Below are 27,145 nucleotides of genomic sequence, written 5' to 3' on the forward strand. Positions count from 1 at the left end.
TGACAAAAGATGATAGCCATCTTACCAGCCTGTTTATGCGAACAAATTCTTCTGGGGTTTTGGCCCATGGTGGAAGTTCAACATCAGATACTACTGTTCCATCATCCATCACACCTAGATTGTAATTGTTGAGGTTGACAAACATCTCTGGGAGATAATAAAATTCAGGAATAAGCTCCTGTATGCAAAGGAAAAACAATATCATGTTATAAATTCTAACATACAACACAGTTACTTAAAGCATTAATGATGGGGGAGGGGGTCAGAGTGCAATAAGGGGAACATTAAACACTCACAGATAGAAATCCTCTCTCATTACTTCAAATATTTAAAGCCTCTTCATATTTGGAAAGCCCTGATCATGCTCTTAACACAATGGAAGGGAGCATTTTTCAGGAAATATTTCACAATATATTTTGTTGATTAAAAAACATATGTAAAATGTTTTTGGTTACAGGTTTATCTGACAAATATTCATAGACAATCTTTTAAAACCATTTAGGTGAGGAACAAATTAAGACCTCATGGTGCAAATTTTGGCTGAAACCTGAGGCAAAACTGCTCCTTTCAAGTTTCATACCAATCCACACATTTAAAAGACTAACTACTAAGTGTACAAAAGGTAATCATAACACTGCACACAAGCAGTGTCTGCTATAATTGTTATAATGATGCAAAACAGTAATAATTAAGGCTACAATTCTGTCATGGGTATTTTTAAATAAAAGTCGTGGACAGATCGCGGGCAATAAACAAAAATTCATGGAAGCCTGCGACCTGTACCTGACTTTTACTAAAAAATTCCCTGGGGAGGAGGCAGACGGGGGACAAAGAGTGCTGCTGGGGCTTGCAGCTGCTCAGCCCCACCAGCTGCTCCTGCAACAGGGGCTGACTACTACTCCTCCAGCCCCAGAGGAGCTGAACCAACACTGGCGGCAGCCCTGGGGCTGGCCACTGGCCAGCTGTTCTGGCAGCCGCTGCTTTGAGGCTGACAGCTGCTCCAGACCTGCTCCAAAAGAAGTCCCAGAAAGTCACGGAATCCGTGACCTCCATGACAGAATCTTAGCCTTGGTAATAATCCCAATGTGGTCACACATACTGTCTGAAGCATTCACCATTTGGTCTGAAATTATCCATGTTTGGTCCCTGCTCAAAAGTAAATTTTCTGTAAAGTTTGAAATCTATGGAGTTATACCAGATTAAAACTAGAGTAATGCAGTGGTGAATCAGGCCCTCTATTTTTTTTTTTCCATTTCAAAATCCTACTAACTCAGTTCTGCGAAAAACAGTCTCCAACCAAACAAAGGTGACAAGTCAAAAAGTCTGTTATTGTTGTTAAGTATTCCACCACTCCAGTACAACTCAACTGGTGGTGGCAACATCTGGAACTTTCAAGACAGATCCTGCAATGCCCTCCATGCAGACAGACCCCTGCACCCATGTGGAGCGCCACTGAAGTCAAAGGGTCTCCCATGGGAGTGAAGGGGTCTACCTGCATGGAGCTTGTTACAAGATTGAAACTAGCAGTTTTATCATTGTCTATATCTGCGCTGAGTGAGATTAGGACCCAGTGATTAACACAGCAGTGGCCTGTCTACACTAAAACTCTCACTAGCAGAGCTGCAACAGTGGTTACAACAGCAGGAATTTTTCAGAAAAACAATCATGCACACACAGCTAATGAAGTTTGAATTTCTAAGCTTTAATTTAAATATTAAGAGGCACTTCTTTAAAAAAAAAAAAACAACGGAAATTTAAAGCAGACAATGGAACATTACGGGCCCAGTCAAACACAATGTCAGGAAAAGTAAAGTTTCAATAGTATGGTTACCTTATTGCAAATGTTAGAGTTTACTCCAGTAAAAAAATATTACCTCACCCACTTTGTCTCTCCAATAACCTGGGAGTAACATGGCTACAACAACACCGCAAACCTACTGTATATATATGTAATATATATTTTCCCTTTTTAATTAAATATGTAACTTAATATATTGCAGTCTATTCTGTAATACATATTTACCACATAATATGTAGGATGTATACCATGTGGTCTAGTTAATGTTGCTATTATAACCATAACTATTTTTTTATTTCCAGATTTTTGTAATTTTAACTGGGCGATCCAAACATTACATTTATTTAGAAAATGCCTATGTAGAAATTATGGGATTTTTTTTGCCTTTGGTGTATTTTAAAGGCATTTGTTAAAATGAGACATTAACATTCAGTCTTAGGAAACACAGCAAGTAAAGGTGATAATTTGATAGATTTAGAAAAAAAATTATGCTGCTAAATTGGAGAATTCCCTCCTCTGAATGGAATGGATCAATATTTGTAATTGCTTCAGGAAATTAATTTCATAGCAAGCGACTAGTGTAAAATTGGTATTCCGTTTAACAAGTGGAAACTGCATGCCACTTAACAAGCAGAAAAATACAGGCTGTTCTGTTGGCTTTTATGTGCAGTGGACCTGTGTGTAGCTATGTCAGAGGCCCAAGTAGATCAGATTTGAAATCCAGTCTTGACATGGGTCAATGGATCAGTGGTCTCCCAGATACCCCCTCAGGGCTAGCTATGGCAGAGCAGATTTCCAAACAGCTGAGTGCAATTGGCAGGTCATCAGATTGTGGACAAGGTCAGTCTGAAGTAGCCAGAGCAAAGACAGGAAAGATCTAGCAGGAATTAAGCTATTATCGCCTCCATCCTTGTGTGAAACACTGCATGACTTTGAATTGTACATCTTTTTGTTTACAGTCACCTTAATTAACTAAGCAGGGTAAAAATGAGCTTGTATACCAAATGCTTGACAAGTACCTGATAATAAGAAGTTTGAAACCAGTTAATTGGACAAATAAGGAAAGGGGTTTTAGCAAGGTTAAATGAAAGAAATCTAATACCAAAGTTTCAGCAATTTCATCATTTTACATCTCACATAAAGAAAGGCAGGCTACTATTAATTTAACAGCAGAGAAATACATCAACTTACACCACAAATATTAGCACATAGTATGATGCTGAATATTTTAAACATAAGCTCATCACATACCGGGTATGTTACTGATGACTTTTTAAATATATAAAAACACAACTACTCATTTGGGTCTGCAAGATCAGAAAACATTTGGCTTTGTAGAATACACATGGCTTTCATTAGAATATGCAGAAATGCTATGCTGAAAGGTAACAACTTAAAAACAATCAATTACTTCTGTTAATTTCCCCAATTAAAAACATTTTATAGAAATGATTTCATAACTTTAATAATAACTAGTTTTCAGGATGATCTCTAGTGGTACCATAGTAAAGCTGTTTTTCTTTCTAACAAGCAAATGCCTCTCTTAAATATCAGGGGCCTGATTCTGTTGCCCTGACTTAGTGTTGTCATTTACACAGAGGCAAAGTGAGTGCAAAGTAGCTGTAAACTACCATTCTGATTTCCTAGTACTTTACACCCACTTTAGAGTTACTTTGCACTGGTGTAAAAGACTACACACAAAGCAGGGCAACAGAGACTCTGGCATCTTTGCATCTAAAGATAATTTCAACTGACTCATGTTAAAGGACAATACTCAAAGATTACATCCTTATCACACTTACAAATCTTTACACTTCTGATGATGGCCTCCTTAGCAAGTGCAATATTTTAAAATAATGGCATTGTTTGTGCTGCTACTAGAAGCCTATTCTGGGGGACTTCTTACTTGGCCATAAATGTTTACTTCTGACAAAATAAGTTCAAAAACATTGTTTATGCTACATTTATTTTTTCTTAAAAGGACCATAGCATGTGCACAGTATTGCCCTGATCCTGAAATCACTTACTCATGTGAGTAGTTCTACTGACAACAATGGGACTACTCATGGGATTAAAGGTAGCACACACCTACATGTGATAGGGATCTAAATTTGGTTCACCTCCCCCCACCAAAGTTTCATACCATATGGGCAACTTCCACACTAAACTGTAATAGCATTTTATTTATCTATTGAATGAAAAGTTGTTTGATGCTTCTTTTGTTTGTAAGATTTCACAGGGGACTGCGAAATTGTCTGATTATTTTCATGTGGTAGTCCTAAACATTCATCTTGAAAATCACTTCAAGCATTTTCTTTATTAAAATACTTTCATGGATTAGAAACACAGAAATAAAATAGTGAAATCATTTTTAATGAAAATCAATTCTATAGGGTAAATTTTGCCACTCTTACATTCTGTAGTATCTCATTCTTTTTGTAGTGCTATTGACATCACTTAATTAATATGAGTGTCAGGTGTTACTCAATATGAGTAAGGTGATGGAATCTAGCACATAGTATTTAAATAGGCCTTTCCACGATAGACTTCAGATGTTAGGGCTTACTGTGTCAGGAATTTTCATTTCAATGATTTCCATATATGTTGGAATGCAACTTATTTTAACAACTGTCTTTTCCCAAATGGACAACACTGATTTTTAAGGAAATTTGCTTTTTTAATATTGTTATTACAAAGCAGCATCGATGAGGATTATCAGCTGATCACTGGGAATTGTTTTTAACATATGCTACAGAGCACAGAAATACACACAGAATGCACTCTGTTACATCTTATAGAAGCCCTGTTTTATTTTGTCCTTGATTTCTAGATGATAAAGTAGCATATTTTGAAAGAGAAACAGATGAACCGTAGAGGTATTTAGAATCAGTGAGTAAAATCCCCAGCAAGAAAACATTTTAGAAGAGACCAAATTTGGGGCCTAAACTATTTCAAAAGTCCCTTTGAATATTAAAGGTTTTACTATCACCAGTACTAATAAAAGCTACAAATCGCACACTAGAAGTCCAGTCCGGCACTCTGATTGCCATGATTTGTTTCCTTTGCTACAGGACCTAAATGGTGCAGTTGGTATAATTGGTTAAAATACCACTTTAGAAGCATTACATATAATGTTTGTTTCTTCCATATCAATTGCCACACTAGCCTCTAAGTATCCACAGTATCATATCTTTTCTATTACATATTATAGAAATGTAGAGCTGGAAGGGATCTCGACAAGTCATCTAGTTTATCCCTTCACACAGAGTCAGGAACTAGTACGCCTAAATGAGTGGTTCTCAATTTTCCAGGCTGATTTGTCTTGCTTTCCCCAAGTTTCACCTCACTTAAAAACTACTTGCTTACAAAATCAGACCTAAAAATAGAAAAGTGTCACAGCACACTATTACTGAAAATTGCTTACTTTCTCATTTTTACCATATAATTGCCAAATAAATCGATTGAAATAGAAATATTGTATTTACATTTCAGTGTGATACTTGGGCCTATTTTTCACTTGTGAGCATTGTCTGAAGCCCGAGCCCCAGGCAGCAGGATTGAAGCATGTAGCTTAGCTTTGTGAGGCCACAGGCAGTTGCCCTGCTTGCCACCCCTTAATGCTGGCCCTGCACTTGCAATCCTCCTAAACCCCCCCTGTGTTGCCCATGGGGGCTGCAACCCCCCTGGTTGAGAAACACTGATCTAGATGAGTTGAGTACTCCCTGGAAGACTTCTGCGTATACCCCTGGTTGAGAACCTCTGGCCTAGACCATCCTTGACAGATGTTTGTCTAACCTGTTCTTAAAGTCCTCTAGGGATGGGGATTCCACAACCTCCCTTGGAAGCCTGTTCCAGAGCTTTAACTATCCTTATAGTTAGAAATTTTTTTGTAATATCTAACCTAATTCTCCCTTACGGCAGATTAAGGCCATTACTTTTTGTCCTATCTTGTCCTGGACATGGAGAACAATTATTGAACACTGTTTTCTTTACAGCCGCTCTTAAAATATTTGAACACTTATCGGATCACCCCTTAGTCTTCTTTTCTCAGGACTAAATATACCAATTTTTTTTAAAATCTTTTCTTCATAGCTCAGGTGTCCTAAACTTTTCTCATTATTGTGACTCTCTTCTATACGCTCTCCAATTTCTTCATGTGTGGCACCTAGACCTAGACAAAGCACTCCAGCTGAGGCCTCACCAGTGCTGAGTGCAGCGGAACAATTATTTCCTGTATCTTACATACGATACTTCTGTTAATATAACCCAGAATTATATAAGCCTTTTTCATAACTGCATCCCCCTGTTGACTCATATTCAGTTTGTGATCCAGTATAACCCCCAGATCCTTTTCAGCAGTACTACTGCTACTCGGTTATTTCCCATTTTGTAGTTGTGCATTTGATGTTTTTCTTCCAAAGCTTATTACTTTGCACTTGTCTTTATTGAATTTCATTTTGTTGATTTCAGACCGATTCTCCAATTTGCAAAAGATGTTTTGAATTCTAATCCTTTCCTTCAAAATGTTTGGGACGCCTCCCAAATTTGGTATCATTTTCAAATTTTATAAAAACATTCTGCTCAGCGGTTTGAGCATTGGCCTGCTAACTCTTGAGGGGGCCACTTGCAGAACTGGGGTAAAAATCTGTCTGGGGATTGGTCCTGCTTTGAGCAGGGGGTTGGACTAGATGACCTCCTGAGGTCCCTTCCAACCTTAATATTCTATTATTCTAGTTCATTATCCAAGTCATTAATGAAAATATTCATTAGTACAAGACCCAGGACAGACTCTTGCAGAATCCAACTAGGTATGTCATCCCAGTTTAACAGCAAACCATCAACAACTACTTTTTGAGTATGGTTTTCCAACCAGTTGTGCATTGAAATTATTGTCATTTAATTTAAACCATATTTCCCTACTTTGCTTATAAGAATGTTGTGTGTCACTGTGTTAAAAAGCTTTACTAAAATCAAGATATAGTGTATCTTGCCCCATCTCCTAGGCAGTAAACCTGTCCATAAAGGAAATTAGGTTGGTCTGGCATGATTTGTTCTTGACAAATCCATGTTGGCTGTTACTTATTATCCTATTATCTCTTAGGTGCTTATAAATGGATTATTAAATAATTTGTTCCTGTACCTTTCAAGGTATCAAAGTTACGCTGACTGTTCTATAATTCTCCTGTTCCCCTTTTTAAAAACAAGTATTATGTTTGCCCTGCTTCAATACTCTCGGACCTTACCCATCCTCCATGACTTCTCAAAGATAATCACTAATGGTTTTGAGATTGCTTCAGCTAGTTCCTTAACCACCCTATTGTGCATTTCATCAGGTCCCGATGACCTGAATATATCTAACTTACCTAAATATTAATTAACCTCTTCTTTCCCTACTCTGGCTTGTGTTCCTTCCCCCTTTTTATTAATACTATCTTAAATATTTGGTCATAATTTATCTTTTTAGAGAAGACTGGAGCAAAACAGGCATAAAATAACTCAGCCTTCTAGATGCTATCCTTTATTAGTTCTCCTTTCCCTGCTAAGTAGTGGACCTACACTTTCCTTCATCTTTCTCTTGCTCCTAATGTATTTATAGAACCTCTTTGTACTGCTTTTTATTTCCCTTGCTAGTTGCAACTCATTTTGTCCACATACAGTTGTGCTATTCTTTTGTCTTCAGCTATCTGTCCATGTTTCCACTTTCTATAGGAGTCTTTTTTGATTTTCAGACCATTAAAGAGCTCCTGAAGGAGCCATATTGGCCTCTTACTATTCTTCCTATCTTTCCTTTGCATTGGGATAGTTTGCTGTTTTTCCCTTAACATATGTTATTTCTCTCAACAAATTGCATTAAATTCTCTCCCCTTCCTCCACCCCCACCCCGCCCAAAGTCTCAGCAGGTTTCCATTCAAGTTCCTGATTTAATTAACAAAGTAATGAATTTTATCACTGGATTGTCACCCTGTTGGAATTCTCTTTCATGTAATGTGATTCTTCTTCTGAATATTTGTTAGTTTAAACAAACGATATATTAACATATTAATTATATTAATGAAAATTATACAAAACCAAAATGTATACAAAGGTACTATATGTATTTTGATAAATGGCTTGCTTTGCTTTTAATAAGAACTGGATGAAAATTTCCATTCTACAATGATGTACTTAAGAAGTGATTACTTAGCAGTTTAACATTGCTAGCCAACACTAATTACATGTGTATGCAAATATTTTACTATATTCTGTAGGATATACTGAGGATGCATGGGAAAATTATGTAATGTTAATCTCTTATTAGGAAAAGAGAGGCAAAAATAAAAAAAACAGGGCTGAAATTATATATTCAATTTTTCCCCCATGTCATTTAAAAAGTGGACTAAATTACATTTTGAAAATAATTACTGATGGGGAAATAAAATTTGGTAGCCCTTGTAACTTCTAGACTATGAAGCTTCTTATTCACAGAGAGTCCAAAGAATACCAAAAGGGCAATTTACATGAACATTTTAGGGGTTAATATCCATGGACAAAATGCATATAAGATGATTAAACTACAAGTGAAATCAGATTTTTGTGTGCTTAATATGGGAGAGGGAAGATTAAATGGTGAATCTTGCTAAAGGAGTTGCCTCTCCCGGTGGCTTGAAGTGCGGCCGATATCACATATGAATGTATAACTAGCAGTCAATTGTACCCTAACAGCTTTATCTGACCCAAATAAAAAAATGAAAGAACTGTTACAAATAATATGTGAGTGACAGGATCTCTTTTGGAAAGTATAATTTAGCAACAAGTATCCATATAGAAGTGACTTAAATGCAATATTTCCTGGTACTCCCATTTCCTCATGCATCCTCTGAGGTCTCAGCAATCAGACCAACCTCGGAACAGTTGAAAGGACTTGGAACTTGCATGAGGAAATCCAGATGAACATAGGCTATCATATCCAGAAATCTAGGATAATGGAAATGAGGCACTATAATGATGTCTTAAGTTCTGCATGGCCTAATTTTTCATGCGTATATGGGATCAAGCAAAGGGAGGCAGCAGATCTTGGAGCATCATCCAGTTTCAACATAACACATTAATGTAGAAGTCAAAGACCCAAGTGCAAAACCAAGGACACTTCATTGATAGTGTCTGTGTCCATTGAGTATAAACTAATTAATTTACTGTTCATGTCTAACACCTCCTGACTGAAATTCCACTCCCTAAAAAATAGGGTTTTCTGGTTGAGACTGTAGGTTGTTTTTACCTCTGAGGCATATCACCAAAGGCACTACCAAGACATTGGCAGAGCTTCTGGGGGCTGAGCAAAAGCCAAGATGAAACAACGGGAGAACTTTCGTCTGGGTCTACATTTTCAGAATGCATAGTATGCTACCTCAGTACTGCTAATACTGTAGGCTAGACAGGTTTCTCCAAGTTTTCAGAGAAAGTAACCTTCTTCCAAGCTATGAAATGAACTCCAAGATTAACATTAACCATGAATGAGAAAAAAATTGTAATCAGAATCATACCAGAATAGCATCTAATTATGAAGTTTTGAAAAGTAAATTTTGATGAGAAAGGAAGCTCAAAATTATTAAAATACAAACAATTCATTGTAATGGATAAGGTTGTTTTGCTACTGGAAGATGTTACCCATGATTCTGAAAGCACAAAATACACAACCTACAATTATCAGCAGCAGGTTGTGATGCAAAGATATGACTATAAAGGTAGAATAAGAACTTTAAAGACTTTTGCAACTAAAGATGAGTGGCACTCCTTTAGAGGCAGAAACTAAGCAGACGTTGGTCATCTAAAGAAATTAAGTTGCAGGATCTTGTTCCAGGACAGGTTTGTTTTGCAATTGCCCAGTCAGTTTTGCCAAGTGAACAGCATGTTGGATGAAAGGGTTATTAATCCATCTCTTTCCCCTTTGTGAGTTATCTAAAGATAATCCCACATCAGGTAAATCCTAATGGTTCCCAAATGGTTCTTCAGCTCCCTCGTAGTACAAAACAAGAACAAACACAGCCAAGTTTCCTTCCTGCACATGGGAAGACCAACTTCTACGTTTTCTGATGGATGTGTCTCCCTGTTGTGCATAAACAGAACATATTTTATTCTGCCTCTAGAGAAGAGTTCAGCTCATTTAGGTCCCAAAGATGTCAGTAAATTAGGTTAAGCCTGCCACCCAAGATGAATTATTAAAGGTCTCACCAAGTAGAGATTTGATTGTGATGTGGAAGGCTTCATATCTTCAGCAGAGAGCATTTCAGACACACTAGATACTATGGTTTTGAATCTGTGTAAAACCATTTTGTATTTTTTTCCCCTTTCTGAGCCATCATTGGAAAAACGTTCCATTGCCCTTTTCATGAAAAAATAACACCACCACCACAGTAGTTTTATATAGCCTTATCACCACTAGATCGCTAAGCACTCTAAAGGAAGTATCATATCCTCGTTGTACAATTGGGGAAACTGAGGCAGTGTGCGGTTAAAAGCAGTTTGCTCAATGGTAACACAGATGTCAATACACAGTAATAGCAGAGTTGTGAATAATAAACCTTGGTCTTCTGGCTTCCCATATAGTATCCAACAGAACTAAACATAACTATTATCTTGGTCATTATCAGGGAATGAACCGATCACCTCCAAAGCTAAGCCATGAGCCTCTACAGCTTAAGATAAAGGATTATGTCCCCTAGTTGGCAGCTGTAATGGACTGAGGGCTTCTCCACATTTCCAACGCTGCAGTGGCCCAGTTGCACCGCTGTAGCGCTTAGTGAAGACGCTACCTATGATGATGGGAGAGCTTCTCCCACTGACATAGTCTTGTCTACACTGGGGGTTAGGTGGATATAACTATTGTTGCTCAGGATTTTCTAACCCCTGAGTGACACAGTTATACCGACATCAGTTGGTAGTGTAAACCAAGCCTTATTCTTTGTAGAACAAGCACAGAGAGCAGGGCCGGCTACAGGCACAAGCGTAGGAAGCAGGTGCTTGGGGTGGCCAATGGAAAGGGGTGGCACGTCCGGGTCTTCAGCGGCAATTCGGCAGCGGGTCCCTCAGTCCCTCTCGGAGGGAAGGACCGGCCACCGAATTGCCACCGAAGAATGAAGCGCCGTGGTAGAGCTGCCGCCGAAGTGTTGCCGATTGCGGCTTTATCTTTTTTTTCCCTCCCCGCCGCTTGGGGTGGCAAATAAGCTGGAGCCAGCCCTGACAGAGAGAGAGATGCATAACACACACTCTTTCTCCTCCTTCCCCAAATTTTGTATTAGAGAGAAATTTTAACAGAAAAACTGAGTGGAGGACTAAGGCCTGGGGCGATACTGTATATTTCCAATGGTTATACCTAATATACCTAAAATAATTTTATTTTTAATGCCAAAATCTTATAGTAAAATCATATTAATTTTCATCCTCCTCCTATGCGTCCTGACCTGTTGAAAGTCCGTTGCCCACCAGGGACACTACTGACCAGATGAAAAATTGATACAAGATTGGCTTCCATTTCAAACACCCTCCCCACCAGGGACATTGGAGTAGGAGAGGCAGTTTAATCTGCCCACAGAGACGTTAGATTTCCCAAATTTTATATATGAACATAAAATATATGGTGTTTTTATACATTTTCCCTCTAGTACTCCACAACATGCATGCTGATCACCAAAGCTTAGGGGTCAGCTAACAGAATGTCTCATAACTCCATGATTCTATGCAGTAAAACAAATGCTCATCCAGGAAACCAATTTAAAGAAAGTGAATTTTGAGATGTAGTTGTTAGAGCTAAATTTCAGATATATTTTTAAATACATTTCTTCTGGTTTATCAGGGAGGTAGTGAGAGAGAGGTATAAAGGGAAAAAAGGTGGAAGCTCCTTGATGCTAGTTATTTCCAAGTGACACTGGAGAGTCTCTCTCTCTCTCACACACACACGCACTCTTAAAAACCAGGAGAAATACTATTTTTAAAATATCAGGAAAATCAAAGAAGAGTATGTCTTTTGAAATGCCACAAAGCACTATGCAGTATTTATGGTGCATAACAATTAATTACTAGAAGCCCCAGTCATGGATCAGGATTCCAGTTCGCCAGGTGCTGTACAAAAACAGAACAAAAAGACTGCCCCTGCTCCAAAGAGCTTACAGTCTAATCACTATTGTGGAGTATCAGTAAAACCAAATTTGGGTGTTTTATAAATACATATAAAGCAATGCGGTTTAGAAAGTAGTTAATAAAGATTCATATTATCTTTCAGGGATAGCTCAGTGGTTTGAGTATTGGCCTGTTAAAGCCAAGGTTGTGAATTTAATCCTTAAGGGGGCCATCTAGGGCAAAAATCTGGGGATTGGTCCTGCTTTGAACAGGGGGTTGGACTAGATGACTCCTGAGGTCCCTTCCAACCCTGATATTCTATGATTCTATATGACATAATGTGTTAGTCTTCAATTATTAGAATTCAATGTTGTATAATAAAACTGAGGAAGATTGGTGAGTCTAATTATCCCTTTCATTCTTCACAGGTAACAGCAGACCAAGCACTGATTATCAAAGAGACTGAAGTCATGCTGAAGTCATGAAGTCTTTTTATACACATAGGTGTGTATTCATTCACTCGTTTGTAGAAGAAACATGGTTACAGGCATGCCTCAAAAAAGGTAACCCGAGCATTCACAAACCTGCTGTATTTGACATTGCATTGTGCAACTTAATGCAATCCCAGATCAAGAGCATTTTCCTTCCTAAAGATTGAAGAATTATCCTTATTTGCTATTTTATACAGCAGATCAAAATTATCTGCACTGACAGTCTAAGTGTACTTAAAGTCAAAGTTCATGGCTGTCAAATATTTAATTTTATAGAACTACCTTTAAAGTATGTTTTTTATTCATCAGAACAGAATACTCAGCTCTGGATAAAAAACATATGTTCTGCATTTTTAAAAGCATCAGTGCTGAACTGATAAATAAATAAAAATGACAGAGCAGCTTGGCATTTGCAATTTGCACTTTCTTACAATTTACCAACTAAGTATTAATTTGCATTGCTTAAAGATATAGGTAGGGAAGAGCTAGGTAACAAGGTTTAATGCAATGCATCACCTCTTGAAATCAAAATGTGAAAGGTTCAACGAAAGGTTATACTGCAATTCAAGATTAGTCTGATGCTTTGATCACAAATCCCAAGGCTTTCATGGCATAATGACAAGGATTGGTTGTAACCAACGCTTTAGTTTTCTTTATTGAAGTGTGATACCAACTGACACAAACTGCACCAAAACTAGCCCATGTGAATCTTTCGTGTAACTTCCAGTGCCTCACAACAAGATACTATGGCTACCAAATTACATAAGGGCAACAGATAAAAATAGTTCAATGCCAATTAATTATTTGTATTTATTTTCATAAGGAAGCCAACATAATTCCCTCTCTCAACTTTCTATTCAATGGCTCTAAATGTTCAGTAACTTCTCAACCAGGAAGAAGAGTAAACCCCTTTTATATTTTTGTTCTCTGTCTCAGTATCTCCTGTTGTAGCTGTTCCACTTTGTAAAAATGCTTACATATTCAATGGAACACGGTCTTGCGGTTTGGGGTCTCACATCCCATGTGAGTGTCCCAACCAGAGGGCTATAGAATCAGTCACTCACTCACTCTTTCTCAATAAGTGGAAAAGCTTTAACAGCAAAGAAGAGACACTCTACCTTCCTGCCTGAGAATATCTCATTGCCCAATGATTAAGGCACTGTCCTGGAAGGCAGAAGAACTGGGTTTGAGTCCATGCTCTATATCAGTCAGAGTGGGGACTTGAACCTGTCTCCCCAACATCCTGGGTGAGTGCTCGAACCACTAGGCTATTGTGTAAGAGAGCTCCTTGTCCTCCACAGGTTTTTGTGTGAAATGACTGACCTGGTTTACATGTCTATCTACAGGAGAGGAGTCCCCAGGGGAGGGAAGTGCATCTGCAACTAACTTCCTCCCATTAGGCCCCACCCCTACCTAGTGGCTAGGTTAGGTAGCTCCCTACTCATCATGTTGGCTTTTGTGAATCCCATTCTTGGACACTTAACTCTTCCCATGCATTGTATAGGGAACTTGGATGCCTACCTCCAGATTGTGGATTCCATTAGGCAGCAGGTCACCTAAAAGTCTGGCGTTGCAATGATCAGTCTGAATCTCTTTTATGGATCCAGTCTTTGGCAGCAGTTCCCACACCAGGGCCTACTACAGAGACTACCTGCTTTCCTGAAATTCATCTTTTCAAAGGAGCTCTAGCTGGCCTTTGTAAGGACTTTTCAGGTTACCACCTGACCTCTTGCCCCACAGCCTCAGAAGAAAGGCAATTTACCTATCCCATGTGGGGCTATGCCCATCTCACAATAAAGGGGCCAGATACCCTGTGACAAGTGCACAAGAAATTTTTAAATCTAAAGGGGAAATATGATGAATATTCCAGATGAAGTCTAGGCTTAGCCTTTGACTTTGGTTAGAATCTCACACAAAAAGTAGTGAAAGTAATGACTGTCTGGGAAAAAAAAATTATATATTTTTAATAATGAAGGGATATAAAATATTCCCCTTAATTGCAGAGACTTTTTTGCTCCATCCCAATCTTGTACCATTTTCTGTGATCACAGTCACAGTAATAATACTTAAAACATTTATACAAGTATTTCCTTTTCAATGTGTTTCAAATAATTTACATCTGCCTTGTGAATGAGGTATCATTCCTGTTTTATATATGTACAAACTGAGGCAGAAAGGGTGAAGAATTTTTGTTGGACTGAATACAGTAAAAAAACAAGCTTCACAAAACAATGTTACCCACAGTAAAACAGCCTATATAAAGGAAGAGCACTTAAATTACTGTAATATATTTAAATGTGCACAAGCCAGTCATATTAAGTGCCTGGGGCATCATTTATAAATTGTGGAAAAGTTTTTTGTATGCTGTCTTCAAAAAGCACACAGCACACTAGAGAAATAAACATTTTGGAGCTATTCAGAAGTTTATTAAACATGGCCAAACATTTTCCACAGGAGCTGAGGCTAGAAAACAATGTAGGCTGCTATATGAAGAAATATGGAGAAATTCTGCAAGGACAATATCACCAATTTACTTTGTTGCTCTTGGTTTAAATTATTTAAAATTAAATTATTTATCACTTCAGTTTTGTACAATTTGCACACACAGGTATAATAATGGAAATAGTTCCTAAGAGAATATGGCATTTTCAATATGCCATTTGCACTCAAATACTATGTTACCATGGGATTGTTATAAGAACACAGATGTAAAATTATTTGGCACCTATATTATGGCACATGACAATATCTCTTTACTAAGAACACTGTAGTTTTAGATTCTTTTTAAAAATACTGAAAAAAGGTGGAACTGATCCTTCAAGTAAATTGTTTTTTTAAACATACCTGCTTAAGGAAAAAAAAAAATCTCAACACTTCCAGCAGCTAAAGATGTCAGAGGGGGTTCAGAGAACAATAACTCATTAGACCCACTTACGAGGAAAAATTAAGAAAGCTAAAAATGCATAGCTTGGCTAAAAGACAACAAAGGAGGAACCTAATCACCTATAAACTTATGAAAATTACTACTATTTGAATTACATTAGCACCACGGGCCCCAACCATGATCAGATCCCCACTGTTCTGGACACTGTAGCCTGTAAGTATACAGAGTTGCTTCCTTCAAGTATAAAGATAAGCTATACATATAAGGCAGTAATGCAAAGGACCTACAGGCATTTATGCCCAGTGGTCTGTGATGGGATGTTAGATGGGGTGGGATCTGAGTTACTACAGATAATTCTTTCCGGGGTGCTGGCTGGTGAGTCTTGCCCACATGCTCAGGGTTTAACTGATCGTCATATTTGGGGTCGGGAAGGAATTTTCCTCCAGGACAGATTGGCAGAGGCCCTGGAGGTTTTTCGCCTTCCTCTGCAGCATGGGGCACAGGTCATTTGCTGGAGGATTCTCTGCAGCTTGAGGTCTTCAAACCACAATTTGAGGACTTCAATAACTCAGACATAGGTTAGGGGTTTGTTACAGGAGTGGGTGGGTGAGATTCTGTGGCCTGCATTGTGCAGGAGGTCAGACTAGATGATCGTAATGGTCCCTTCTGACCTTAAAGTCTATGAGTCTATGAGCATAAGAATATGAAGCCTATAAGCCTTAGCGGTAGTTAGTTAACCAGAAGTAGGGTTGCCAACTCTCCAAGATTGGCCTGGAGTCTCCCAGAATCGGCACTGATGTTCCGGTGACTACTGAAAGCAATCCAGGAGATTTTAATAGGACGTTTTAAGAAAATGACATTACATCATGTTGGGGAAAAAAATCTCCCGGAATAGCTTCAGTCAATTGACAACCCTAATCAGAAATGAGCTTAGGTCAAAAGCTATCATAAAATATAATGCTGTGATAAACAAGTATGCTTAAAATGTTGACAGATAGCTGCAAGAAATTAGTTGATTACATTTTGTGTATTTTGTGACAGAAACATCAGCAGATGTTCAAATGCAGGATTGCTATAGTAACCAACTTACATACCGTTTATACTCTATCATAAGCCGGTTCATTTATAAGCCGACCCCCCCAAGATGGATAAGTAAAAATGGAAACATTTTTATACCCATTCATAAGCCAACCCTATAATTCAGGGGCCAGCAAGCTTTGGCTCCCGGGCCATCAGGATAAGCCGCTGGTGGGCCGAGATGGTTTGTTTACCTCGAGTGTCCACAGGCACGGAGGTAAACCTAAGTAAACCAAGTGTCCCGGCATGCCAGCTGTTTACCCTGATAGGCTGGGACAGCAACTGGTGGGGAAATTATGAAGTCTGATTTGGGTAGGCCAAGAATACTGGTGAAGTTCAGCTGCTAAAACTGGCTTGCCACGACTTTCTCAATAATTGGACCTGGAACAGATTATTTAGGAGTCTTTCTTTTCTAACTTCTGCATTTCTATGAATTGTAAAGCCAAGGACTGAATATACACGTATAGGTACTTTATCCTTTGACACTGCAAGGGCTGATCCCTCCAAAAGAAGGTGGGGATGGAACTTGATTGGACAATGTGAGGAAATCTCTACAGTTTCTGGGGAGAGATGACTTCAGTTCCCATTGTTCTTAAATCAGATACCTCTCAACCTTTTTTCTACACAAAGTTAAAGATAATAAACACATTTTCAGAGACAGTCAGAGCTGATGAGAAGGGCCCTACCAAATTCATGGCCATGAAAAACACCTCATGGACTATGAAATCTGGTCTCTGACCGTGAAAACTGGTCTTCTGTGTGCTTTTACCCTATACTATAGGGATTTCATGGGCGAGGCCAGCATTTCTCAAATTGGGGGTCCTGACCCAAAAGGGAGTTGAAGGGAGGTCGCAAGGTTATTTTAGGGGCGGAGGTTGCAGTATTACCACCTCTACTTCTGCGCTACCTTCAAGCTGGGTGGCCAGAGAGTGGCAGCTGTTGGTCACACGCCCAGCTCTGAAGGCAGCACCCCACCAGCAGTAGCACAGAAGAGTGGCAATACCATACAATGCCACCCTTACTTCTATGTTGCTGCTGAAAGCAGTTCTGCCTTCAGAGCTGGGATCCCGGCCAGCAGCCACTGCTCTCCAGGTGCTCAGCTCTGAAGGCAGTGCCACCGCCAGCAGCAGCGCATAAGTAAGGGTAGAAGTACTGCAATCCCCCCTACAATAACCTCCTGACCCCACACCCCCCACAATGCCTTTTTGGGTCAAGACCCCTACAATTACAACACAGTGAAATTTCAGATTTAAATAGCTGAAATCATGAAATTTATTATTTTTTAAATCCTATGACCGTGAAATTGACCAAAATGGGCCATGAATTTGGTAGGGGTATATAAACTTCAAAATATCCTACTTCTCATTAGTTGGGCACCCTCCTCTCAGAAAACTCTGAGAATTATGGAGGTGCCTGGGAACAACTTAAGCCAAGACTGTATCCTAAAATCAGCTTAAAACTGGGCATGAATTCCTGTTTTTCTCTAAAAAGCAGATAGTCAACTGCTGTGAAATTTCATGAGGTAGTTTTATGCCCTTTGAATTTTCTGTGTCATTTCTGTTTGCTTTCTCTTCATACATTTTTAATAGGAAGTCTTTGCATTTGGAATCTGGCCGAAATATTTCCATATCAGTCCTACTTTTCAATGCTGAAAGATTTATTTTAAAAACATTATCTCCCCAAAATTTGTAGAGGTGTGAATTGGGAGTAGTACTAGTGTAGCGGGTAGTTTAAAAAATTGGATGTAGGATCAGTTCTAGCTATTATTCATATTATCATTGAAAACGTATGGATTGTGCACCTAAATCTGACTGACGGCAAAAAAAACAAACACACAAAGTGTCAGGAGCTACACTTTTCTGACAGATTGTATCTTACAATGGCAAAGGGTTCATACACAGCAGCTCACACAAAATCTCCAACTGGTTGCATTTCTAATCCCACGCTGATCCACCCTCAGTCACCATGACTCATCTCCACTTAACCATTTAGTAGAACAAACCAAGAAATTAATACACAAAAAGAGCGTCACTGTGAAGCGGTTCGATTTGTTACATATATAAACATATCTCACACAGAGTTACCTAAGAAAGTGAACAGTGAAACCACCTAACAATACACTCTACTCCTCCACCCAGGGCCGCCCAGAGGATTCCGGGGGCCCGGGGTCTTCGGCGGCGGGGGGCCCTTCCGTTCCGGGACAGTGCCCCGAAGACCCGCGGCGGGAGCCCCCCGCCGCCGAATTACCGCCGAAGCGGGACCCGCCGCCCGGTCTTCGGCGGTAATCCGGTGGGGGGGGGGGGGGTCCCCGCCGCGGGCCTTCGGGGCACTTCGGCGGCGGGTCCCGGAACAGAAGGGGCCCCCCTGCCGCCAAAGACCGGGCTGCGCTTCGACGGCAGCGGGTCCTGCTTCTCCCCCCCCGCCTGGCCCCGGGTCCCGCTTCTCCCCCCCCCCACCCGCCTGCCTGGCCCCGGCCGCCGCTTCTCCCCCCCCCGGCCCGCCGCTTCTCCCCCCCCCGCCCGCCCGCCTGGCCCCGGCCGCCGCTTCTCCCCCCCCCCGCCCGCCTGGCCCCGGCCGCCGCTTCTCGCCCGCCCGCCCGCCTGCCTGGCCCCGGCCGCCGCTTCTCCCCCCCCCGCCCGGCCCCGGCCCCGGCGTCTCCCCCCGGCCCCAGCCTCGGCCTCTTACCGAGCGCGTCGCCGGCAGGGCCTGAGCTCCGTCCCGCTCAGAGCCGCGTGGTGAGGGGGCGGGGCTGTGAGCTCCACGCCGACCGGAGCCGTTGGAGCTCCCAGCCCAGCCCCCTCACCACGCGGCTCTGAGCGGGGCGGGGCTCAGGGGCTCGGCCGGAGTCTCGGCGCTTGATGCGCCGAGGCTCCAGGAGAGGGGCGGAGGTGGGAGCCTCCGCTCTTCTCTTGGGGGCCCCTGCGGAGCCCGGGGCCCGGGGCAAATTGCCCCCTTTGCCCCCCCCTCTGGGCGGCCCTGCCCTCCACCCAGAAAGTACAGACTTCACTATTACTACTACCACCACCACCAGGCACCTTGTCCCAATCTGTGCCCCTCCTACATCTTACCCCTTCCCGTCCTATTCCCTGCCCTCCACGGGTCCAGCTCTTGTATCTTCTGCATTTGAATTAGGCAGCACTCTCCTCCATGTTGTCTGGTCTGAGAGAGGGTGGAAAGGGTGTCACTGACAGCACAGGGGAGAGTCATTCTACTCTCAGTTCAGGCATTCGGACCTATTTGAGCCCACAGAAGCCCAGAGCTGCAATTACAGGGAATGTGGTTCTGAGCCCCAGGCTGGAGCATGCTCAGTGCAGACATAATCTTTGGGGAATTTAAATGATAAAATCTAAGGTGTGAAAGGTGATTTTTCAGAGGCTTATAATTAGGCCAAATTTGGTGGATTTTCCTGGGGATGGCAAAAGGTCCCTGACACAAAGTCCCTGTTCCAAAGGAAAGGGGCATTAAAACATTTCAAAGAAAAGGTCACTACATTTTTTTTAACATGGGCAAAACAACATTTTTTTCCTTACCGTTCTTTGAAATGGCTCCATTATTTTGGCTGCATTTTTTCAAAAAAAATTCAACCAGCGGCAGACACCCAGCATGGAAAATTTCAGCACAAAGGATTAAAGTTTGGCAAAGTTATAAGGAACAGAAAACAAAGACTAATAATGGGAAGTGTGAGGCAACCTTAGCAAGCGGTACTACCAGCCTTGCCTAAAAAAAAAAAGTTTGCAGGATTGTTGGAGCTGTGGTGGTCCCAGGAGATCAGAGAGACAAGGTGGGTGAGGTAAATTATTTTATTGGACCAACTTCCTGTTGGTGTGACACACAAGCTTTTGGGCTATACAGAGCGCTTCTTCAAGTTTGCTCTTATAATATATAATACAGTGCAGTATGTGTTAACAGCTTTCACAAAAGCTAAAAACTGTATTTTACCTTTATATCAGAAGTGTCACGCTGGCTGTTGCGCCATGCTCTTGAAATTGATGAAAAAGTTCTATCTGCATGGTCAAATTTCCCACCTTGTACATGTAGGAAAAATGTTGTAAAGGGCTCCTATTAAAAAAAAAAAAAGAAGTGATACTTTTTTAAAGAAATGGGATAAAAATGGCACCTGCCATGAAGTTTATGGTTACTCTTACTCATTTCCTGGTGCATCAGTGGTTAATTGGGACAGGTTATTTCTGCTACCCACCTGATGAATAATTGAGGCATAGCTGTTTTTGTGTATGAGTAACCCTTAATTCTACTCTGCTGTGCTCACTGTAAATTAAGACAAATAAAAGCTTGTAAAAATGGAAGGGAAATATTTACAGATCAGTTGTGACATGAATTGCTTTTAAACACATTAAGAAGAAAAAGCTGAATATTTTTTAATCTAAGGGTTTGTGTGGGTTTTTTTGTTTATTTTTAAATAAAGGTGTTCCCAAAAATAATTGCATAGCTTAATCAGCTAAGATTTTTTCTTTTGTTCAAGTTTATCTATTAATGCAAATAAATATTTTAATACTTAATGTAACTTTACCATTGTTATGGCTTAATTTATGATTTAGAAAAGAAAAATGTTTGAAAGATTTAAAAGCCTCCTCTTAGTTAAAGAACATTTAAGCACATATTAGTGGGTAATTGCTTGAAATTAGCTAAGCACTATAAATTACTTCAAGGATTTATGTATGCTTGTACCATTCTAACAAGCTTTAATTAATGATGTGCTGCTAATGCTTTCCCAAAGAAATTACTTTCTAGAAGATAAATCACCTTTCAATTTTACAGAAACATGCAATGTTTAACCAATATATTATCAATACGTTGCATCCGCAATGTTACCTGCATATATATTGCAACATCATTTAAAACAAATATGACAATGTACAATCTTATGAGCATATTAAGACATCTCATTTTAACCTTTAGGGATGAAAATCAAATACATTCATAAGAATTTACAATTTTTCAGAGTATGCTCCAATGAAAAAATAATCTGAGGAAGAGAAGTTAAGCCTATTTAATGTAATACAATGAGGTCTACTTGAAAATCCTATCTTAAAGGAAAAAGAGCTTTTGTATTGATTTGAGAAGGCTACTCCATAAAAATTAAAACACAATGTTCAGAGTTTGGAACAGATTTTATCCTTGGAAACTGAAACAAGTTGCTGATAATCAATTACTTGAAAATCTCAGTTGCCTTATGTTCTGTTGGGTTTTAATTTGCTCATGGTTTCTGATTATTTGTTGCTTTCATTATTATTTAAAAGTAAATGTATTTTTAACGACTGTACTTACAATTCTCAACAACCAAGTGAGTGCAAAACTTGCAGTTGAGTAATGAGTGCCATAGTGAAACTTTGGAACCTGATCATCTTCCCACGATTCATATCGCTCTGCGAAGAATGCTGCTCTCTTTGGGTTTAGAGCACCAATAGGCTAAAACAAAGGAGACAATCATCACATCATAATCATAACCAGTTTTCAGTGTTTTTGCAAAGAGAATTATTAGCATGCATGCAAATATGTTGTCTAGGGTTTTTTTTTCCTGTTTGTTTTTTCAAAAGTAGACAGAGAGGGTATATGGGTGAAGACAGATGTGGATCTCAAACTTGGATAACATATATACACAGGTGATGGAAGAAGCTGTTACGTTCCCACCAGTACAGTCTAATTTCAGTTGAACACTGACCATCACTAACAAGCATTTCACAGCAGAAAGTATTACATGCAGTGGGTCCTAGCTGTGTGATGTTTTGTAGACTGTTGAATGAGTTGTGAGCAACAGTTAAAAACATGGGTTTGGACCTTGATGTTTTAGGAAAGGTGTCAGGCTGACCAACAGTGAGAGGGAATGTCAACAGCGTAGCTGGAATGTTGATATTAGTACTAGTGTTTGAATTTTTGCTTTTTTTATGATAACCAATCCCAAGATAAATTATACCTAAAGAATAAGATACGTCTGCATGTAATGCAGGAAAATGAGAAAGAATGAGAGAACTTAGTGAATCAGACAAATTATATCAGAAAGTATTGATACCAAAAATCAAACTAAGTTAATTAAATATGCAAAATTACCAAAAAGACTTATCACATTTTTATAAACATTGCTAAACTGAGATTTAATTAATGCAAAATACAAAGTTTTGGTATACATGCCATCTGTTTCTTCAATGGGATTACTCCTATATCAGGATTCAGTGGTCTTTTAATAGTTTCATATGTATAATACTTTAAGAGGTCTGAAATATTTTGGTACATATGGGAGATATTTGATACATTTCTATAATTGATATAGAATAATGTTTTCTTATACCATTAAATTAAATGATGCACATATAAACAGATTATAGAAGTGCCTTGTTATAACTAAAGAATACACCTGCAGAAAAAATATTTTCACATTTATCATCTTACTAAAATAAAATTAACAGATATAATTAACAATACATACAAGATGAGAAACATTCAAGGTAAAGCTTCTAGGCAAAAGTGACAATCAATAATCCAGCTCTGAGTCAATGAAAACAGAGATTTCCTTTGGTCATATGTAAAAAATAATTTATAATCTAAGTAAAAAAAAAAAAAAGAATGTCCATTGCTGTATTTATAATTTTGGAAATATTTGTATTATCTGATTACTACTATCAGAGTATGTTTAATTGCAGATGGCATCTGATACACTATATCAACTGCAAGTAGTTTCTCTTCTAGATAACAGATCAAACAAGGATTTAAGATCTAATCTTACTTAAAGCAGTTTTCACTTTCCAATTGGATAAAGAAAACATCTTAGGTTGATTACCATTTTTGCAATTCACTAATTTGAAATGTAACCCTTTTAAAGGAATGATTGCGGTAGAAAAGGATTTTATCTGATTTAGCAAATGTATTCCAGGGAAGAATGAAACTGACTCCAAGAACTATCTTTTTTGTTACAGAATCATTTTGGAATCTCCATCTGTACAGATTTTCCCTAAAGACTCAGCTATGCTGGAGGGGAAAAAAGGAGAAATAAGATCATTTGTAAAAAAAAACTGTATGAATTAAAAATAGAATCAGAGCTGTATCTGTATAGTACTGTAGCATTTTAAGTATTCACTTAATTTGCTCCTATTTTTATTACCCTGCAAATGAGTATACACCAAATCAATAGTTATAGAATTACATTCCTTGAATATAAAGCTAAAACCAATTAGGATTGATTTCATTCTCTTTTGAAAAAATGGTATCATGCAGAGATCCATACAGCTAAAATCCACAGTATTGATTCTCACTATTATTGTTACAGTTGGTTTCTTAAGCCTGCAACAGGACAACCATCAAGACATGCCACATTTATTTTCAAGCAAATAAAAAAAAGTCCCCAAACGACAGAAAGCTTAGGAGGAAAAAAAACAAACAAAAAAACCCCAACAAACCACAGAGCTGTGCACTGACAATGATACACTATCAGCTTACTCAGAGAAGTTACAGTGGGAATACACACATTGAATTATACATTACACGAATGCACTGATTTATTGTGGTAATAACATCCACCTCATTAAAAGATTCTGCTTTGCTGCAGTCGGAGAGCTACATATTGTTTACTGCTATAAATTAATGGCAGTGCACAAAACACTGTGGAACCCCTCTAACAATAGATCTGTAATGACAGTGCTGTATATCACAGCTTCCTCAGCAGCTTCATAATAAAATGGAGACAATGTATTGGTCTAATACATTCTACCATGCTGGCCCATATTTTTCTGACAACTGATTTAGCAGATGAGGTGATTCAACAATGCTATAAAGTGCTGTAAACCGTTAACTAAGCTTGAGCCATACTGGAAATCATTGTATAGTGGCTATTCAAAAATCCTTCCCAAAGCTGAATTTGATTAAAAATGTTAATCCAAATTTCTTAGTAATGCATATATTTGGAACTTAATAGGTAACTGTTAACTACTGAGGTTGGGGATGAGGGCTGATTCTTCTTCCTGATGGCAAAAAGAGGTAATCCACATAAAGCTATGTAAACGTATTTATAGAAATATGGGAGCAGAGTTGCTCACTAGCCAACATGGTTTCCTTCTGGCTACAAATCGGAGAAAAATGACAAACTGAAAGCTATAGCCTTCATCCTCAGTAATTCCATTCTTTGTTGCTGCAGTGGATGGAATGGAAGAAGTAGATCTTAGTCTGTAGATTAAATGATCAGATACTCCTATTAGTGTATGAGGAGAAGCAAAAATATGGTAAGTTTGTTTTTGTTTTTGCTTATTTTAAAAGAGCTAATGATCTTGTGCTCGGTCAAAGGTACATACAAAAGCTCCAGATGAGGGAACATGGAGATTCCAATCTTTCCAGGAATATTAAACTTTTAAAGTGTTCTTGGTGTAGCAGTATTTTTTTACACATACTTTTTGGTCTGGAATTGACTATAGCAAATCCCAGTCTTTGGACCACTTTAAATTTCCTTCCTTTAAAACAGACTAAAGCAGATTTGGACTGTTGAAAAACAATCAATTACAATGTGCTGAAATTTGGTGGTTTTGCTAATTTAAAATATGCCTTGGCACTATGGTGAGTTGCTGTATTCATTAGTTATGAATCTTCTGTTGATTTTACTGCTTTACATGCTGTACTTACGAGAGCAGTTGCACATCTTGCCTGCATTTTCAGGTACAGAAGCCCTGTCTCAGAGTCAAAGCCCATTGTCAGAATGCCATTTGTACATTTCTCTCGTCTAGACAAATATAAGACACTTCACAGTGTCTATCACATAAGCACACATCAGGTGCACCCCCTTGCTGGCCCTCTGAACTGGAGCTTTTTTCTGATCTATTCCATTAATAGTTTTTCTAGTTCTTCTATTATTTGGTTGACTACCTGTTATTCATGTTGAAACTATCTTTTTCACTTATTTCTGCTCTTGATGACTCCATCTGTTATGTCAGAACCCTCTAACAAGAACTATCTGTCTCATTTTATATATTTTGGATGGTTGTGAAGATTTTATTTCTTGTAATACATTTCTGTAGTACCAGCTGGAAAACTTTTTGGTCTTCTCATAATGCTTTCTCTGTCTCTAAGTACTATCATTGTCCTTGAAGCTAAACATTTGTCACCCCATTACATCTGTGTCCTCGAAGTCTTGTAACTCCTGTTTTCCTTAAGAGTATTCTGAAGAACATTTTCTTGTCTTCCTGTTTTTCTTAATCTGAGCATCTGATTTTCATAAATAAATTTTCAGTCACTGCTTACTTGTTTGTTACTTCCTACATTGGTTCCATGGGCGTACTCAATGTCATAACCTATTAGGTTTTCATTTTCTTTATTGAAGATTTTAGAATCACTCCTACAGATTACACAACTTCTAATGAATAAGCTTTTTTCTAAGAATATTTGGCCTATATTCTTACTGGTCAGTTTGAGCCTCTCTCCCATTTCACACTTATTCTGAGTTTGCAAAATGGCATGAAACATCATGAATGGCAGGGGGGCAAGGACAACGGAGACAGAAAGGGCCATAACTTTATCAACATACTCAAAAATATAACAAAGGATAATTCTTGAAAGGAAAAGACTCATTTCTGCTTTGCAGACCTGTTTGGCCCCAGACAGACCCGCCACAGAACTTGTCATAGGTGATGGGCATTAAATAATGATGGCCCTTCCTTATGGCATCCCCCGCTACTAAAGGATCATTGTCTCCACTCATTCAAACCTCTGACCCACAACGTGCTCCTGCTATAATGGCTAGGATGTTTTAGCCTCTAAGTGTAGTGTTTCTCAGGATATAAGCTAACAAAGTTGTAACTGAATTGAAGCGGCAGGAAAAAAAATATGAAGACAGTAAGCACAACAACATATGTTTCTTTTAAAGTTACATACTTAGGCTAGAAATACTTTGGCAGTAATAAAATATATACAGTAATAAAAAATTAAACAGCATTATTGAAAAAAATAAAATCTGATCCTGAACTTGCTTCTCCTTTTGATTTTTTCATCTTTTTCTGCCTGATCTTACCCACTATCTGAAGTTTTGTAAATCTAATTGTTTGCTCTGTTGAGTTATGCTTCTCAGCATATTTGCTAAGTATGATCTTTGTTCTTCCTAGGGTTTATTTTCAAGACCACTTATCTGGTTTTCATTATTGAGATTTTTCAATAACTTGTGTTTGATCAAACACAAATCTTCAGGAAAAGTATCCAGTCTTGATTTGAAGACATCATAGAATCATAGAGGATTATGGTTGGAAGAGACCTCAGGAGGTCGTCTAGTCCAACCCCCTGCTCAAAGCAGGACCAACACCAACTAAATCATCCCAGCCAGGGCTTTGTCAAGACGGGCCTTAAAAACCTCTAAGGATGGAGATTTCACCACCTACCCATTCCAGTGCTTCACCACCCTCCTAGTGTTTCCTAATATCCAACCTAGTCTTTCCCCACTGCAACTTGAGACCATTGCTCCTTGTTCTGTCATCTGCCACCACTGACAACAGCCAAGCTCCATCCTCTTTGGAATCCCCCTTCAGGTAGTTGAAGGCTGCTATCAAATCCCCGCTCACTCTTCTCTTCTCCAGACTAAACAAGCCCAGTTCCCTCAGCCTCTCCTCGTAAGTCATGTGCCCCAGCCCCCTAATCAATTTCATGCCCTTGGCTGGACTCTCTCCAATTTGTCCATATCCTTTCTGTAGTGGGGGGGCCCAAAACTGGATGCAATACTCCAGATGTGGCCTCCCCAGTGCCGAATAGAGGGGAATAATCACTTTCCTCGATCTGCATCAAGAGATGGAGAATTCACACTTCCCTTGGTAGTTTGTTCCA

The 27,145-nt window shown here is 39.1% G+C and overlaps 1 protein-coding gene across 1 annotated transcript in view; it reads right to left on the bottom strand.

The window, feature by feature from the left end:
• The window catches only part of LRBA (LPS responsive beige-like anchor protein), a 574,974-nt gene that overhangs the window by 144,193 nt on the left and 403,636 nt on the right, over positions 1 to 27,145 (bottom strand). The window contains exons 45-47 of the mRNA XM_045018763.1: positions 21,629 to 21,769; positions 20,282 to 20,401; positions 26 to 178 (exon numbers count right to left, since the gene is read on the bottom strand). Coding sequence (XP_044874698.1) covers positions 26 to 178; positions 20,282 to 20,401; positions 21,629 to 21,769 — 414 coding nt within the window. The remainder of the gene's footprint in view (positions 1 to 25; positions 179 to 20,281; positions 20,402 to 21,628; positions 21,770 to 27,145) is intronic.

Source organism: Mauremys mutica, chromosome 5, assembly GCF_020497125.1.
Source record: "Mauremys mutica isolate MM-2020 ecotype Southern chromosome 5, ASM2049712v1, whole genome shotgun sequence".
NCBI lineage: Eukaryota > Metazoa > Chordata > Testudines > Geoemydidae > Mauremys > Mauremys mutica.